This window comes from Microtus oregoni, unplaced genomic scaffold, assembly GCF_018167655.1.
Source record: "Microtus oregoni isolate MIOR12 unplaced genomic scaffold, Mior012 000031F_ref0000149, whole genome shotgun sequence".
Classification (NCBI taxonomy): Eukaryota; Metazoa; Chordata; class Mammalia; order Rodentia; family Cricetidae; genus Microtus; species Microtus oregoni.
This window is the reverse complement of record NW_024543090.1, coordinates 12,353,866-12,373,200: the sequence shown is the minus strand read 5'-3', so window position 1 is coordinate 12,373,200 and position 19,335 is coordinate 12,353,866. Positions and strand designations below refer to the sequence as shown.

At 36.4% G+C, this 19,335-nt stretch overlaps 1 protein-coding gene across 1 annotated transcript; it reads left to right on the top strand.

The window, feature by feature from the left end:
- Positions 1-16,598: 16,598 nt before the first annotated feature.
- On the top strand, positions 16,599-17,540 carry LOC121465783 (olfactory receptor 4K3-like). Its single transcript, XM_041679176.1, has one exon. The coding sequence runs from the start codon at positions 16,602-16,604 to the stop codon at positions 17,538-17,540; it is 939 nt and encodes a 312-aa protein (XP_041535110.1). The 5' UTR covers positions 16,599-16,601.
- Positions 17,541-19,335: the final 1,795 nt, after the last annotated feature.

The following is a 19,335-nucleotide window of genomic DNA, read 5'->3' as shown; positions in this document are numbered from 1 at the left end:
AACAATCAGAAATTAATGTCTAGACATTTTAATTAGGCAGTGAATGGTTATATATATATATATATATATATATATTAAAAGAATTGCTTAAGACGTTGATGTCCAGTATATGGAGGACATACAAAAAATTTTTCACTAATATAAAAAGACTTGGTTATTAGTTTGTTTTATATTTCAACTTTAATTAACAAATAGATATTAACATGATCTGAGCTGAGATAAAAGGCTAAGGTTTCTAAATTCTATCTAACTTCAGAAATTAAGTCCTCTGAATTACTTTAAATTATACATGTCTTTTTGTAAATCATGAAATTGTTTTAAAAAATTATTTATTCATCATGTATTTGTATTTTCATTATACATTCCAACTACAGTTCTCCCCCTCACCCCTCAGCTTGGCACTCCCTCTCCTCTTCCTCCAGTTCACACCCCCTCATCCATTCCTCCAAGCAGGTAACGACTCCCATGGGTAGTCAACATAGTTTGGCACAATGAGATAGGACAGGACCAAGCTCCTTGCCCCTGAATTATGACTGAGCATGGTGTCCCACCATAGAGAATGCTCTCCCATAATCTAACTCATGTATCAAGGATCAATTTTTGCCTTAAAACCTGGGGACCCTCAGATAGTACCAGCTCCACCACTGTCTCCCCACATATGGAGTGCCTGATTTGGTCCCATAGAGATGCCACAGCTGTTGGTGTAGAGTTCATGTGCTTGGTTCATCTATCTGTTTAGATTTCTCCATCATATCTTGACTTCACTTGCTCATATATTCCCTCCTCCCTGTCTCCAATAGAATTCCCAGAGCTCGACCTGGTGCTTGGCTGTAGATCTCTGCCTCTGGTTCCATAAGTTACTGGATGAAGGCTCTCTGATGTTAGTTAGGATATTTAGTAATCTCATTATAGAGGAAGGCCATTTCAGGCACCCTCTCCACTATTGCTAGGAGGAGCCTTAGCGGGGTTATCCTTGTGGATTCTTAGTAATTTCCCTATCATCATGTTTCTCCCTAACTCCCAAAATGGCTCCCCATATCAAATTTGCTCTTTCATTGCTCTCCCATTGCATTTTCTCCTCCTTTTTCCATCTCATGTTCTTATTTCCATCCCCTTTTTTTCACTGTCCCACCTCACCTCCAGTTTATCGAGGAGATTTCATCTAATTCCCTTTTCCAGGGTCATCCATGTATACAGATCAGGGTGTTCCTTGCTACCTAGCTTCTCTGGAGCTGTGGATTGCAGTCTGATTAGCCTCTGATTTACACCTATTATGCATTTAGGAGTGAGAACATACTTTGTTTGTCTTTCTGATTTAGGATCTCAATCAGGATGATGTTTTTCTGTTTTTTCCTTAAACAACCTAATATTTTATTAAATTTGATTTAGTATAGTTTTGTTTTTATTTACTACATTATCACAAATGTCTTTTCTTTTACTATTATTATTAATTATTATTATTATTAAAAATTTCCATCTCCTCCCCTCCTCCCATTTCCCTCCCCATTTCCCCACTTCCCCTCCCCCTCCCTCTCCAGTCCAAAGAGCAGTCAGGGTTCCCTGCTCTGTGGGAAGTCCAAGATCCTCTGCCCTCCATCCAGGTCTAGGAAGGTAAGCATCCAAACAGACTAGGTTCTCACAAAGCCAGAACATGAAGTAGGATCAAAACCCAGTGCCATTGTCCTTGACTTCTCAGTCAGCACTCATTGTTTGCCCTGTTCAGAGAGTCCAGTTTAATCACATGCTCTGTCACTCCCAGTTCAGCTGGCCTTAGTGAGCTCCCATTAGATCAGTCCCAATATCTCAGTGGGTGGGTGCACCCCTCACAGTCCTGACTTCCTTGCTCATGTTCTCCCTCTTTCTGCTCCTCATTTGGACCTTGGGAGCTCAGTCCAGTGCTCCAGTGTGGGTCTCTGTCTCTATCTCCATCCATCACCAGATGAAGGTTCTATGGTGATATGCAAGATACACATCAGTATGGCAATAGGATAGGACTATTTCACGCTACCTCTTTTTAGCTGCCCAAGGAACTAGCTACGGACATCTCCTTGGACACATGGGAAAACCTCTAGAGTCGAGTCTCTTGCCAACCCTAACATGGCTCCCTTAATTAAGATATATCCTTCCCTGCTACAATATCTACTCTTCCTCCATCCTAACCGTCTCATTCCCCCAAGTTTTCCCCATCCTCCCCTTCTCACTTTTCTCTCCACATCTCCCCTTACAGCCATCCCAACCCCACCCCCAAATTCCAAATTTTTGCCTTACAATCTTATCTACTACCAATATCCAGGAGAATAACTATATATTTTTCTTTGGGTACACCTTCTTATTGAGCTTCTCTAGGATCACGAATTATAGCCTCAATGTCTTTTATTTATTGCTATAATCCACTTATGAGTCAGTACATACCATATTCATCTCTTTGGGTCTGGGTTGCCTCACTCAGGATAGTTTTCTATTTCCATCCATTTGCATGCAAAATTCAAGATATCATTGTTTTTTTTACTGCTGAGTAGTACTTTAATGTGTATGTATTCCACATTTTCTTTGTCCATTCTTCCATAGAGGGGCATCTAGGTTGTTTCCTCTGGCTATTACAAACAATGCTGCTATGAAGATAATTGAACAAATGATTTTGTACTATGATAAGGGTATCTCTTGGGTATATTCCCAAGAGTGGTATTGCTGGGTTCAGGTATAGGTTGATCCTGAATTTCCTGAGGAATTGCCACACTGATTTCCAAAGTGATTGCAAAAGTTTGCATTCCCACCAGCAATGAATGAGTGTTCCCCTTCCTCCACAGCCTCTCCAGCAAAGGCTATTCTTGGTGTCTTTGATTTTAGCCATTCTGACAGGTGTAAGATGATATCTCAAAGTTGTTTTGATTTGCATTTCCCTGATTGCTAAGGAGGTTGAGCATGACCTTAAGTGTCTTTTGGCCATTTGAACTTCTTCAGTTGAGAATTCTCTGTTCAGTTCAGTACTCCATTTTTTAATTGGGTTAATTAGCATTTTAAGTCTAGTTTCTTGAGTTCTTTATATATTTTGGAGATCAGACCTTTGTCCATTGCAGGGTTGGTGAAGATCTTTCCCAGTCGTTTTGTCTTAATGACAGTGTCCTTTGCTTACAGAAGCTTCTCAGTTTTAGGAAGTCCCATTTATTCAATGTTGCCCTTATTGTCCATGCTACTGGAGATATACATAGAAAGTGATCTCCTGTGCCCATGTGTTGTAGAGTACTTCCCACTTTCTCTTCTATCAGGTTCAGTGTGGTCAGATTAATATTGAGGTATTTAATCCCTTTGGACTTGAGTTTGGTGCATGGTGGTAGACATGATGTATTTTCATTCTTCTACAGGTTGACATCCAGTTATGCCAGCACCATTTGTTGAAGATGCTTTCTTTCTTCCATTGTATACTTTTAGCTCCTTTGTTGAAAATCAAGTGTTCATAGGTTTGAAGGTTAATATCTGGGACTTTGATTTGATTCCATTGGTCGACTTCTCTGTTTTTATGCCAAAACCAAGCTGTTTTCATTACTGTAGCTCTGCAATAAAATTTAAAGTCAGGGATGATAATGTCTCCAGAAGTTCCTGTATTGTATAAGATTGTTTTGGCTATCCTGGGTTTTTTTTTTATATAAAGTTGATTATTGTTCTCTCAAGGTCTGTGAAGAATTTTGTTGGATCAGTGGTGTGAGTTTCTGACCTGTGGCAGCAGCCCTGGGCCCTGGAACTCAGACATTCCTCATCCCCCTCCCCATACTTCCTGGCCTTCCTGCAAGTCCTATAACCCACATACTGCCTCTCTCTTCCTATCCCACCCAGATTGCATCCAAAACTCTCCCCCCTTCTGCTTCTCTTCCATCTTTGGGCACATAATTTCTCCTGGCTCAGACTGTCTGGGTGCTGTGACTGAATCCTTTGGGCAACCTAGTGGGCGGGCGGGAGGTCCTTTGTTTCAATAGCCTGCCTGCAGCAAGCAAGGTAGGTGCTTTGTTTATGAGCTACCCAACCAGCACAAAGATCTGATCTTGGCACCGGGAGAGCCATCATTGGATGCAACCCAAGCAGCAAGGAGATCTGATTTGGCACCAGGAAAGACATCACTGGAGCACCAGAAGAGCCATCACTGGGGAGAACCATCACTGGGAAGGTACAGCAGTAGGCAAGGATACCTGATTCTGTAAAAGAAGATCCATAGGGGAGCATTCGGAGGAAGAGATGGACAGGCGCCAATGCAGGAATTCACCCAAAATCTCAAAAACAACATGAAACCACCAGAACCCAGTGACCTCACACCATGTGGACATGAACACCTTAATCGAGATGAAGTAGAAAAAATTGACTTTATGAAACCGATTGACACCCTTAAACAGCATGTAAATAATGAACTTAAAGAAATGGATGGAACGTATAACAGAAAGTTTGAAGAATTGAATAAATGAGTGAATGATACCCTTGGAAACCAAGGAAAAACAATCAAACAGACAATGGAAACAGTTAAAAACTTGAAAACTGAAATGGAGGCAAAGAAGAAAACACAAACAAGGGCCGGCTGGACATGGAAAATCTAGGTAAATGAATAGAGACTACAGAAACAAGCATAAACCAACAGAATACAAGAGATAGAAGAAAGAATCTCAGATTCTGAAGATACCATAGAGAAAATAAACACATTGATCAAAGAAAACAGCAAGTCCAAAAAACTCTCATCACAAAATATTCAGGAAATATGGGACACAAGAAAAAGACCAAACCTAAGAATTATAGGAGTAGAAGAAGGAGAAGAGGTGCAGCTCAAGGGTCCAGAAAATATATTTAATAAAATTATAGAAGAAAACTTTCCCAACCTAAAGAAAGATATTCCTATGAAGATTCAAGAAGCATACAGAACATCGAATAGGCTGGATCAAAAAAAAAAAATCCCCTCACCATATAATAATCAAAATACAAAGCATACAGAATAAAGAAAGAATATTAATAGCTGCAAAGGAAAAAGGCCAAGTTACTTATAAAGGTAAACCTATCAGACTTACACCTGACTTCTCTTTGGAAACCATGAAAGCCAGAAGGTCCTGGATAGACGTACTGCAAAAACTAAGAGACCATGGATGCAAGCCCAGACTAATATACCCGGCCTAGCTTTCATTCACTATAAATGGAGAAAATAAATGTTCCAGGATAAAAACAAATTTAAACAATACATAGCCACAAATCCAGCCTTACAGAAAGTAATAGAAGGAAAATCACTAACCAAGGAGTCCAACAATGACCACAATAACTCAGACATCTAGAGACCCTCCACCAGCGCAACTCAAATAGGGAAACACACAAACTCTACAACTAAAAAAGTGACCGGAGTTAACAACCACTGGTCATTAATATCACTTAATATCAATGGACTCAACTCACCTATAAAAAGGCACAGGCTAAGAGATTGGATAAGAAAACATGATCCAACATTCTGCTGTTTACAAGAAATACACCTCAACCACAAAGACAGGCACCTACTCAGAGTAAAGGGCTGGGAAAAGGCTTATCAAGCAAATGGACCTAAGAAACAAGCAGGTGTGGCCATACTAATTTCTAACAAAGTTGACTACAAACTTAAATAAATCAGAAGAGATGGAGAGAGACATTTTTTTTTATTGCGAAAAGAAGAAAAAAAAAACATAAACAAAAAACAAGTTTCCACCTCCTCCCAGCCTCCCATTTCCCTTCCCCTCCTCCCACCCTTCTCCCCCTCCTCCCACCCTTCTCCCCCTCCTCCCACCCTTCTCCCCTCCCCCCACTCCTCTCCACCTCCCTCTCCAGTCCACAGAGCAGTCCGGGTTCCCTGCCCTGTGTTAAGTCCTAGGTCCTCTGAGATGGAGAGAGACATTTTATACTCATAACAGGAACAATTCATCAGGATGAGGTCTCAATCCTGAATATCTATGCCCCTAATATAAAAGCACACACGTACGTAAAAGAAACATTACTAAAACTCAAGGCAGCCATCAAACTGCACACACTAATAGTAGGAGACTTCAACACTCCTCTCTCACCAATGGACAGGTCAATCAGACAGAAACCTAACAGAGAAATAAGAGAATTAATGGAGGTAATGAATCAAATGGAATTAACAGACATCTATAGAACTTTCCACCCAAATAGGAAAGAATATACCTTCTTCTCTGCAGCTCATGGAACCTTCTTGAAAATTGACCACATACTTGGTAACAAAGCAAACTTCCATGGTTACAAAAAAAATATTAGTAAACACCTGTGTCTTATCAGATCATCATGGATTAAAGTTAGAATGCAACAACAATCCTACCTCCAGAAAGCCTACAAACTCATGGAAACTGAACAGTCAACTACTGAACCATACCTGGATTAAGGAAGAAATAAAGAAAGAAATTAAAGTCTTCCTTGAATTCAATGAAAGTAAAGAAACAACATACTCAAACTTATGGGACACTATGAAAGCAGTCCTAAGAGGAAAGTTCATAGCACTAAGTGCCCACTTAAAGAAAACAGAGAAAGCACACCTTGGATACTTAACAGCCCACCTGAAAGCTCTAGAAAAAAAAAGAAGCAGACTCACCTAGGAGGAGTAGAAGACTGGAAATAATCAAACTGAGGGCTGAAATCAACAAAATAGAAACACAGAAAACAATCCAAAGAATCAATGAAACAAAAAGCTGATTCCTGGAGAAAATCAACAAGATTGATAAACCCCTATCCAAGCTAATCAATTGGCAGAGAGAGAATATGCAAATTAATAAGATCAGAAATGAAAAGGGGGACATAACCACAGACACAGAGGAAATTCAGAGAGTCATTAGATCTTACTACAAAAGCCTATATGCCACAAAACTGGAAAATGGCTTTTTTGGTGGGGAGTCGTTTTATGACAACTTCTATTTCTTTATGAGTTATAGATCTACTAAAATTGCCACATAATAATCAAGATACAAATATACAGAATAAAGAAAATATATTAAGAGCTGAAAAGAAAAAAGCTAAGTAACATATAAAGGCAGACCCATCAGAATAATTCCTGACTTCTCATACAAGCCTCTGAATGCTAGAACTTCCTGTACAAACATTTGAAGATACTACGAGATCATGAATGTCAACCAAGATTACTATACCAAGCAAAACATATATGAAGAAAAAAACTATTACATAACAAAACCAGATTTTTAACAATATTTTTTCCACAAATCCATCCCTACAGAAAACACTAGATGGAAAAATCCAACTCAAAGAAGTTAGTTGTAGCCAAAAAAGCACAGGTAATAGATAACCCCACACCAACAAATCTTAAATAAGGGATCACACACACAGTACCATAAAAATAACAGGGATTAGCAATCATTGGTTAATAATATCTCTTATTAGCAATGAACTCAACTCACCTATAAAAAGACACAGGTTAACAGAATGGATACAATAACAGGATTCATCTTTCTGCTGTATATAAAAAACATACCTCAACTTGAAAGAAAGACATTTCCTCAGAGTAAATGGATGGGAAAAGAATTTCCAATCAAATGGACCTTAGAAGCAAACTGGTGTAGCTATCCTAATATCTAACAAAATAGTCATCAAACTAAAAGTAATCAAAAGAGATGAAGAAGGACATTTCATATTCATCACAAGAAAAAGCCATTAAGATGAAGTATCAATCCCGAACATTACAAATACAAGGAGACCTACATTTGTAACAGAAACATTTCTGAAGCTTAAATCACACATCAAACTCCACATACTAATAGTGTGAGACTTCAACACCCTGCTCTCACAAATGGACAGGTCTGCCAGACAGAAATTGAACAGAGAAATAAGGGAACTAGCAGATGTTCGTATGTCAAATGGGCTTAAGAGACACTTATAGAATGTTCCACTCAAACACAAAGGAATATACATTTTTTCTTAACAAATCTGGAACCTTATATAAAATTGACCCATTCAAAAAGCAAATCTCAACAGATGGAAAAAAGTGAAATAAACCCCCATATCTCATTAGAAAGCCACAGCTTAAAGTTAGAATTTAACTACAAAAAAAAGTTCCAGAAAGCTTATATAGTTATGGAATCTGAACAATGCTCAACTGTATCATCACTGGATCATGGAAGAAATAAAGAAAGTAACTAAAGACTTCCTAGAATTTAATGAAAATAAAGGTACAACATACTCAAACTAATGAGATACCAGGAAAGCAGCACTAAGAGAAAATTTCACACTAAAGGCCCACGTAAAGAAGTTGAAGAAATCCTATACTAGTGATTTAATAGAATACCTGAAAGCTCTAGAACAAATTCAACCAGGTGGACAAGACATGAGGAAATAATCAAATTGATGGTTGAATTCCATATATTAGAAACAAAGAGAACAATACAAAGAATATATAAACAATGAATTGGTACTTTGTAGCTCTTAATAGTCTTTCTATATTCTATATGTCTTGCATTTTGATTATTATATGGCAATGGGATTTTTTTTTGGTTCAGTCTATTTGGTGTCCTGTAAGCTTCTTGTACATTCATGGGGATATCATTTTTGAGATTGGGTAAAGCAACAGGAACTACAGATACAAGCATAACCAACAGATGATAAGAAGATGAAGAGAGTATCTCAGATGTTGAAGATACTGTAGAGGAAATAGATTTATTCTTCAAAGTAAACATTAAAACCAACAAATTCTTAACACAAAATAGCCAGATTATCTGGAACACCATGAAAAAAGTCAAACCTAAGAGGGATAGAAGGAGGAGAAAAAAATCTAGCTCAAAGGCAAAGTAAAATTAGTGTTAACTGAGGTTTCTGGCCCACCCAGTCTCACAGTTGTTCAGTCCCAAAGAAATACACACAGAGGTCTGCGTTAATTGTAAACTGGTTGGCCTATTAGGTCAGACTTCTTCTTAACTAATTTTTATGTCTTAAATTAGCGCATTATTCTTGACTATGTTGGCCCCGTGGCTTGGTACAACTTTCAGCAAGGCAGTCACATCTTGCTTGCTCTGTGACTGGCTTCCTCTGTGTCTGTGTGATGACTACAGACTGAGCTTTTCTGGTCCCAGAATTTACCTGTTCTCATTGCCCACCTCTACTTCCTACTTGGCTACTGGTCAATCGGCATTTTATTTAACAGTACAAAAAACAAATCTTTACAGGGTAAAACCATTGTCCCACAGCACTTCTCCTTTTCTTTTTTTAATCAAGAACTCTGAATCAAATTTCCCTTGTTTAGCTTTCTACTTGACCATTATCCATACAACTTGTAACCAGCACTTTAAACAAAGAGAAACATCCATAATCTATTTTTGGGGAAATGCAGGCATAGTTTTCCTGGATACTTCCTGCTGATTGAGGTACTGATAATCTTACAGGGACCTAAAGAAAATTTAGAATTATGGTCAAGTCCTGACTGGAAGATTCTGTGAGTCTTGATATCTCAGCTAGCAGCCTTGAAACTGTTCTGGATGTAGAACTCAGAGGAAACTTCAACAGAGGTCCTCTGAAATGTTGCATCATCTGGACTATCTGCTTCTATGGGAAATTCTTCAGGCGGTCTTCCTTTATCAAATCTGTTTTTTCTTAGCCCAGAATAAATCCAGAGCTTCCTATATCCTGTGGAAACAAAAGGAAAACCTCTTCTCCAAAGAAACATACCTTTTTTTTAAAAAAATATTTATTTATTATGTATACAATATTCTGTCTGTGTGTATGACCGCAGGCCAGAAGAGGGCACCAGACCCCATTACAGATGGTTGTGAGCCACCATGTGGTTGCTGGGAATTGAACTCAGGACCTTTGGAAGAACAGGCAATGCTCTTAACCTCTGAGCCATCTCTCCAGCCCCGAAACATACCATTTGAATTAAATTTGGAAGTCAAGACAGTTTCAAAATAAATGTTGGATAATCCAACAACATCTATAATCAAATAACTCTTAGAATCTTTTGCTACATCCTCTGCCATCAACCAATTTAAACACAATGTAATAACATACAGTATCCTAACCGTCTTGGAATTTTTCATCTTTATGTTGTTTTATTTTAAACTCTGTTTCTTTTCTTTTTATTTTAAATTTTTTGTTTTGGGGACAGGATTTCTCTGTGTATCTTTGGCTGTCCTAGAACTCACTCTGTATACCAGGCTGTCCTTGAACTCACAAGATCTGCTTTCCTCTGCCTCCCAAGTACTGGGATTAAAGGTGTGTGCCACCACACCTTACTATTCTTTCTTTTTTATTTTAAGGACTTTATCCTTTTTCATTTCTCTCCTAAGCCTACATATATTTTTAAACACACTGTAAACCATTTAAAGGTTGTCTTCCTCTGAATATATCATTATTGTATATCTCTCTTTTTCTGACCACATGACCACTATTTTGCTAAATGGTATGGCTAGGATTAAAGCCATGACTTTGATGACTGGATTCAGCCCATTCCTTAGCTTTCTGAGAATCTAGCTTCATGGCAGAGGTACTGGCTAGTGCCATGTTTCTGGCCACAACTCTGTGGAATTTTAAAGTCCCTTATACCACCAAGAATCATGCTGTTGGCTATTTATAAATACCATTTAAGTGTTTGGTGGCAGGGCCTCTTAAAAGAGTTGCAAAGTTTTCCAACTAAAGCTGAGTCTGGAAGCCTCTCTTAAATGAGAAGCACTTGCCTCTAGAAAAAAGAGCAAACCCAAGAAATAGTTGCTACGTAAAAGCCATGCTGAACTCTGTTCCTTTTTGTCTAGAATTATTTTCCAAACTCTTTCAGGTTTGAAGTGGATTTAGCTTTCCACGTTGGCACCATTAACTTGTTTTAGGAGTAAATAATTATTGCTATTGGAACACTGCTAAAAAGGTTTATTCTTTAAAATTAACTCATGTTACTTTTGGAAGTATTTAAGGCAACTCTACAAGATTTTCCATTTTTTGAAGAAAAAACTCTAGATTATGCACAACAAATTTTTGCTGAGAGAAAGCATTTAACTATCAATCAAATTCCAACATTTAGTTGCTTATACTGATGAGTTTTAATTTTATCATTCACTTTAACACTTTCATAACTGGAACAGTAGTTTTAAGAGAAAGAATGGTATCAAGTCCCTCTTATTCATTCTTTCAAAGTATTAAGATTTGTGGGAGATCAGATTTTATGTGAATTGTCCTACTGACCAGACTGATTAACTAATGATAATGATCAGCAAGCAAAAGTGCTTGGAGGATCCAGAAACAGCCTGAGGATGACTAAAGGCATTGATTCTTATAGAATTACAGTTTCTCTTGGCTATCAAGGGAAGCATGTTCTATTCCTGAGTTAAGTGACATGACCACAATTCCTTGGATTGTTAGATCATATTACCAACTTGCTCACTTTAAGTGAGATTGCCAAAAAAGCAAAAGTAATAAAATAGTAGTCAGATATTAAAATCTAGACATATTTATTAGGTAGAAAATTGTTGTATTTGTACTTTATAAGAAAAATATATTAAAATTGATTTCCAGTAGTATATGATGTTTAAAAATACCTTGACTTGTATTAAAAGTGTCTGTGGTTATCAGTTTGTTTTATTTTTTAGCTTTAATTAACATAAAGACTTCAAAATGAGCTGAGATAAACAATTAAGGTTTCTATCTAACTTCAGAAAACAAGCCTTTTATGGTATTATAAGTTATATATGTCTTTTTGTAGATCATTGAATTCTTAGAGAAAGACTACCAAGGCAACAAATTATGTATATACAAAAAATTTGTATATTTCTAAGTGCTACAGTCTATGTCTAAAATGACAGTATACATTATATATTGCAAACCCAGCAAAAAAGAACACATAGAAGTTTTAAAAATGTTCTTTTTCCATATTCTGTATCTTAAAATAGTTAAGATTAATTTCTCTTCACCCTAAATATTTTATTCATTAGATTCACAAAGTTTTTATAAGAGGTATCTATTAATATTCAGTGTTGTCTCAAATACAAAAAAAATGGTTATACAGTTACATTTCACACATGTATGTCCATTTTTTACAGCCAAAATAACATGGAAGTTTGTATAGAAATCACTGATAATTATAATTTAGGCTTACTGATTCAAAAAACACATAGCAATTTTACTTTGATATCAGTTGAACGTTTTGCTACTCCATATCAGGTTAAACTGGATAGAGAGGTGTCCTTCCCAATTTTCTAAAATTAATAAAAATGTTTATATTTCAGAGAGGTAATAGTCACTGCATCCAACTCAAAACTGCTAATATCACATACAGTTACATAATACACTGAATTTCATCAGTTACATGACCAAGATTTGACACAGATTTGCCATGCATTAGGGAATTATGTTCATCGTATAGATTTCTGTTTATTTTTTTTGTTCTGTTCATATCTTGCATTTTACAACAGATGGTCTCCTAACTACAAAAAATTAAACACTTTGATTATATACATTCAGTAAGAGGTAAGACAACAAAAAGTGTTTATTTAGTTTTATCGTTAAAGTGATTAATTTTGAAAGTTATTTAATCAATGGTAATAACATGACATACAAATTGCCTTATTTGTCTATCATTCTATTCCACAGAGTTACAACACTCAATATCACTCTCAACAGAGGAAAATCCATGGAATTCCTATGGTAACTATTTCCAGGGTTCTCATTTCGGTCAGAACACACACAGGCAATTTTTACCCATGGGGCAAACTCAGGAAGTGAATATAGGTTGACCTCAAGGAAAGTTTGTCTCTATACAACAATATTAACTTCGTAAGCACACATCAGACTGAAAGAAAATATGACCCAAAAGAAAACTGTGAACTTGATGAATCATCACTGTGATATTCTTCTGTAAGTTATTCTTTAAATATTTCTTCTCATCTCCTTTTAACTAATGCTCACTTTGTTTTAGTTCTGTATTTTTCTTTACTTCTGTCATCTTTAGAGTTAATGTAATGTTTTTTTCTAAATCTCCTATTTCATGTAAGCTCATAAACACATCAGAAAATCATCATTCTTTTCTGATAACACCTAAGAGTAGTATCCTGCTAACATCATACAAATATTTCATTTACCTTAAATAGATAAAATATTTTTAATCCAAAGAGTGCACAGTAGATAAAATAACATTCAGAATAGAGTTGGGAGTAAAAATAAAGAAAGTTAGGTGATGTGAAATATAAGTTTAAAATATTATGCCAACTTTCATCTCCTAAAAGGAAAAGTCAGTCTCTCCAAAAGATGAGCCACCTAATTCATTCTAAAATAAGAAGAGTCAATCCTGAAGCCATATGCAACAACAAAAATGGTTCAGAATTTGAATTTATGTGCATTTGTGTATATATATTTATACATACATGCATGCATGCATACGTACATACACCAGATACATAGCAATAAGAATCAAAGTAAAAGAGGCTAGTCACTTAAGGGGCAGCATGGAGACAGTATGTGGGGATAATATTTAATAGTGTTTTAAAAAAGAAAAGGAGTGGGGTAAAATGATGAATTCCTACTTCATTTAAAACTGTTTTAATAGTAAAATACACATATAAGCAAAAAGCAAAACAAAGCCAATAATAAACAAAATTTCACAACACAGAAACAATCTGCTAGCAAATCAAGCTATGAGAAACTACCAACCTTCATTCATTAGTGTCTGTCACATATATCTCTTACATTGTGTAGCTATGACTACAACTATAAATATTTACAGAAATGTGAATACTGAGACTATTATAAAGTTTAGCATTTTGACAGAAGGATAATCAAAACAGAAAAACATTGAATAATTGATCAGTTTTCCTCTGGACCATAATAAGAATATTCTGTTTGCTTCTGTTCATTATCTTTTATATTTATTACATGTAATCCAACATTAAATTTTCTAGGAAAGGGCCGGGCAGTGGTGGCACATGCCTTTAATCCCAGCACTCGGGAGGAAGAGGCAGGCGGATCTCTGTGAGTTCAAGACCAGCCTGGTCTACAGAGCTAGTTCCAGGACAGGCCCCAAAGCCACAGAGAAACCCTGTCTCGAAAAACCAAAAAAGAAAAAAAAATTCTAGGAAAACTGTGACTAAGTTAGATGCAATCATTACAGAGATACTTTAATGTATTTGTGTATTTCATTAGGTCTTTGAAAATCCTGATAGATCCTCAACAAGAGAAGAGAAGGGTGAAGTGGATGCTATGTTCCTGAACAGCAGTTTGAATGCTGAACGTGTTCTTTCCATTTATGCATTTCACAGATGTTGAATAGGTATATCTCAACTTAAATAGTAAGTTTCAAGTATTTAAAATATAGTTAATTTTATGTATCTATATCTCTAAGAACAAATGCATATGTGTTTTTATGTATCTATAAATGTGTTTGTGTACATAAAGTATGTATGCACAAATATATAAATATATTAATTTAAAATACACATGCACAAATATATATGAATTCATATGTATATATTAAACAAAATGTTCAGATGAAAATTGAAGGCATTGTTTTTTACAAACTATTTTGTTTCAAGGTATACTAGGAAATATGATTTATGAAACAACTCATGTATCATTGTGTTCTGTATAAAAGAAAGATTTAATAATTTCACCGTGTATATTTTTACTATATACTCACAGCACAGTATTAAATTAAGTGTATAACATTCTTTATGCTATTGTGATCTCTGGCAACATTTTTCCTAGTTTCTCAATAATCATGTGAAAACAAAGCAGTCTGAATAATATCCTTAAAACATTTCTGTCAATGCACAGCTGCTCCTATGCATTAGAAAGTAGTTGTAAGATAATTTACATTAAAAGTGGTCTGATACAGTAGTGTCCTACATCTAAAATCCTAGAGGATGGAATTTATAAGGCATTTCTTGAGACTTGGATATACTTTGCAGCAGCTTTCCCAAGACAGTCTGATACAAATGAATGTTCTTCCTCAGTAATTCCTTTTATGAGTGCTGTCATGATTGTCATAACTGAGCTCAACATATCCAATACCAATAGACATGCTAACAATGGATGGGAGAAGCCCAGAAGTCCTCAATCCTATGCCAAGAACAATAACCAAGAACAACTAAGAAATTCTGGGAGTGGGAGAAGGATACCCCAGGGAAGAGCACACCAATTGGTTATCCAAACAAATGGTAAGCCCTGGAAATGTATTTACGAGAACCATTCTGTAGACAGAAGAGTTTGTATATATAAGCATTAAAAAAGGGGGAATGAGTTTGTTGTTTAACCTACCTTTATTAAACGTAGATTCTCTTCTCATACAATATAGTCTGAATATGGCTTTTCCCTCTACTTCTCCCAGTTTCACTGTACCTCCTCTCTCATCTGGATCCACTTTCTTTAGGTCTCTGAGAGATTACGACAAAACATAATGAAATAAAATATAATAAGATGAAACAAAAACCATCATTTTAATGTTGGACAAGACAAACCAACAGAAAAATCAAAGAACCCAAAGAGAAGGCACAGGAATCAGAGACGCACTCATTTATACGTTCAGGAGTCTCTTCAAAGCACTAAACCAAAAGCACTCCAGTTGTGCTTTGAGGTGAGTAATTGTTTTAAACTGAAAGTATAATGTCACTGTTGTCTAACACTGACAGCAAAAGAACAATGTTTATGTAATATATTCTGTTCTTTAAAAAAACAGATGATCATTAAATAAGTGATATGAGGAAATGAGGAAATATGCTGATGATAGATTGATGATAGATGACATATTATTCATTTGAGGAAACTAGAATTTTTCAAAATCTAAGGGTTCTCAAGACTATTTTATACTATTTAAGACCAATATTTTCTACCTGTAAGACTTTAAAATTAATTGTGACTTTAAGAGTTCAAGGTCAGAATATATTTCGCAATGTTCTTTGTTCAGTACTTCCCTATAGGTATTTGAGTGGTGTTTTGTTAATCAGTTTTATTGAATAAATAAGTTATTCAATATACTTTTACTAAGAATATCTGTGGACCCAGTTTGTATTTTTCAGTCTGGTATGAGTTTATGTCTTATAAGACTTTCTGTTCTGTATACTTCATCACTGAGGTTTTTCCATCATTTATATTACAGCTTTAAGCAAAATTTTCATTTCTCAATGTCACAAAAACAATTCTACTGCTGTCAAATGGAATAGTATTGGATGCTGCCAAAAATGGTGACATCCTATAACACCAGTTGCCCTGATATTCAATGGAACTCCCATCAGTTTCCAAATATAATTCTCATTGTTTTCAGTATGGAATGTTAGAATTGCTAGTGACAAATTTAGATATTTTTTTAAAAAAGAAATGACACGCATTTTTAGGTTTTCTTTGTTGTCCTTTCTCACTGCTCTCCTCTAGAGGAATTTCATAATAGAGCAGGTGTGTAACAGTCACATATGATGCTTCTCTTCATAGGGTGTTGTTCTTGGCTCATTAGCTCACTTTGGGCAGCTGTGCTACTCATATTTGGCTTAGATTTCTCTTTACATTTATTCATCTCTATTCAGGTAAGTTTTAAATGAATGTCAAAGTCTACACAGGAAATATAATTTGTCATATGACTTGTTGAAAATCTTTGTTTCTTTGTAGGTCATTTCTGGGGAACAGTGAGCATAATGGTTGGAGACAATCAGACTTGGGTGTCAGAATTTATACTTTTTGGGCTTTCCCAGTCACAGAGTGTCCAGGTTTTACTCTTCGTGATGTTCTTGATACTTTATCTCTTTATTATGTCTGGAAATATTATCATCATTGTCTTAATTACCACTGACCACCATCTCCATTCTCCCATGTACTTCTTGTTGGCCAACCTGTCCTTTGTTGATATGTGGCTTTCCTCAAACACAACTCCTAAGATGGTATCAGACTTTCTCAGGGAGAACAAGACCATTTCCTTTGCTGGCTGCATGACCCAGGTCTTCTTTACTCATTGCATTCCCGCAGGAGAGATGGTGCTATTAGTGGCAATGGCTTATGACCGGTATGTGGCCATCTCTAAGCCACTTCATTACTTCACCATTATGAACCTGAAAAGATGCACTGGGTTGGTGTTGATTTCCTGGACTACTGGCTTTATTCATGCCATGAGTCACCTGGTAGTGATTGTGGAGCTGCCTTTTTGTGGCCCCAATAAAATAGATAGCTATTTCTGTGACACACCATTGCTGATCAAGCTAGCTTGCATGGATTCTCATGATTTGGGTATCCTAATGAATACTGGCTGTGCGATTGTGGCAGTAACCTGCTTTACTCTGTTGCTCATTTCCTACACATGTATCCTCATCACTGTTCACCAGAGCTCTAAATCTGGTGCATCTAAGGCTCTGTCCACATGCAGTGCCCACATCACAGTGGTGATGATATTTTTTGTCCCCTGCATCTTCATCTATGTGTGGCCACTCAACTCCACCTGGTTTGACAAATTTCTTGCTGTATTTTACTCCGTTTTTACACCTCTCCTAAACCCAGCTATTTATACACTGAGAAATAAAGAGATGAAAAATGCTATGACAAGATTCATAAGCAAGTACATTGGTGCTAAGGGAAATTCCTAATATCTAGAAAGGTAAATTGATTTTTTTCAAATAATGAGACAAACTGAATGAAATAGATTTAAAATCAGGAAATAACATTTTGTAATAATTTGCCTATTCATATATAATTTAACATGTTCAAAAGAATATGATATTTTGCTGACCTTCCATGAAAACATTGTGAATCTTAAATATAAAAATGAATGTTTTTTTGTATGCAGGAATGCCATTAAACTGTTCAACGTCTTTAATAAAGTTTACCTTAACATTTATTGAGCAAACTCATATGTTTAAATTTGTGTATACCATCTTTGTGTATTTTGTATGAGTATAATTCTATACATTATCACATGCCCCAAACTGTTCAATTTCTTTGCTAATTAGCCATAGTCATCACCTTTGCTTTATATCAGTTCACTAATGTGGTGGGAAGAAAAACTGAAGCAAAGTAGAAACCAAAGTTATTACTTCACAAAATTGCAGTGGACTATACTTTTTAAATTTTAAATCACCTGAATAAAGCATAATAATAAAGCATAGCAACAAATTTTAATGAGATTTCTAAATTATCTCTCTCTGAGACTAAAATTTCTTCATTAAATTATTTATTATTGTATAATGTCCTAAAATATAATCTCTATGAGTACTGTGTCCATAAATTACCTGATTAATTATTAAAACTATTGTACTTAATTCAGTGATCAACACACTTCGACATTTAGGAGACATATTTGTTAAGTAATTGTACAATTCTATTAATCAGCACAGTTGCAGATATCTCTTAAACATTTCAAAATTGCTTATAAATGAAGGGGCTCTAGGTAGCCCCAGTATGGCAAACATGGCTCTGACAGTTCTTGTCCTTCTCTTCAATTCCTTCTGTCCTTTGAAAAACCATTAGATTACATTTCTAAAGCTAGCCATGTGGTTTATTCTTTTATTTGTTCACTCTGTCTTACTGATGTTGATAAACAAGGTCTATCTACCAAAATACTTAACTACAGCAATGAAAAGCCCCCATTGGCTGCCCTAATTAACATGCACAATTAAAATTAAACACTTCATCTTAACAGGAGGTCCCCCCTTTTCACTTTATAAACTGTCATTTTCCTATAGGCCATGCCTGTTCCCTTTCCTTTCAGAGGCCTTCCTTTGTGTCCCTTAGGACAAATCTCTCCCTCCTGCCCCCCTCTTATTTCCTGCCTTTTGTCTGCCTGGGGCAAATAAATCTCCTTTGTGCTGCAAACTTGATCTTTGGGTTTCTTGTGCTGATACTGGTACCTTTAATAAGGCATAGTAAACAAGGAGAAGTTTGAGTTAGAAGACTAACTGTCCTTGGTTCAGCAATCTCAGGGATCTCTGGGTTGTGTCCTGATGACTTGATGCCAAGTTTATTTATTTATTTCTTTAGCTTCGTTGTTCCTGGAATTTCAGTCTTAGATTCCATTAAGAATTTCTCCATGAGGGGTCCATCTGAATCCTCAGGGCAAACAAGCAGGTGGGAGTTCCTTTGTTTCACTAGCCTGCCTACACCAAGCAAGATAGGCGCTTTGTTTACAAGCTACCCAGCCTGCATGGGGACCTGAACTCAGCGCCAGGAGAGCCAACATTGGGATGAGTTTCTGACCCCCCCCCCTGCACCAGCCCGGGACAGGGAACTCAGGGGTTCCTCAACCCCCTATCATTCTTGGGCTCTCTGCAGGTCCTCTACTCCCTGCATACTGCCTCTTTCTTCCTATCCCACCCAGCTTGCACCCAGAACCCTCCCCATCTCGGCCCCCCTGCCCTCTTTGGGCACATAACATCACCCAGCTCT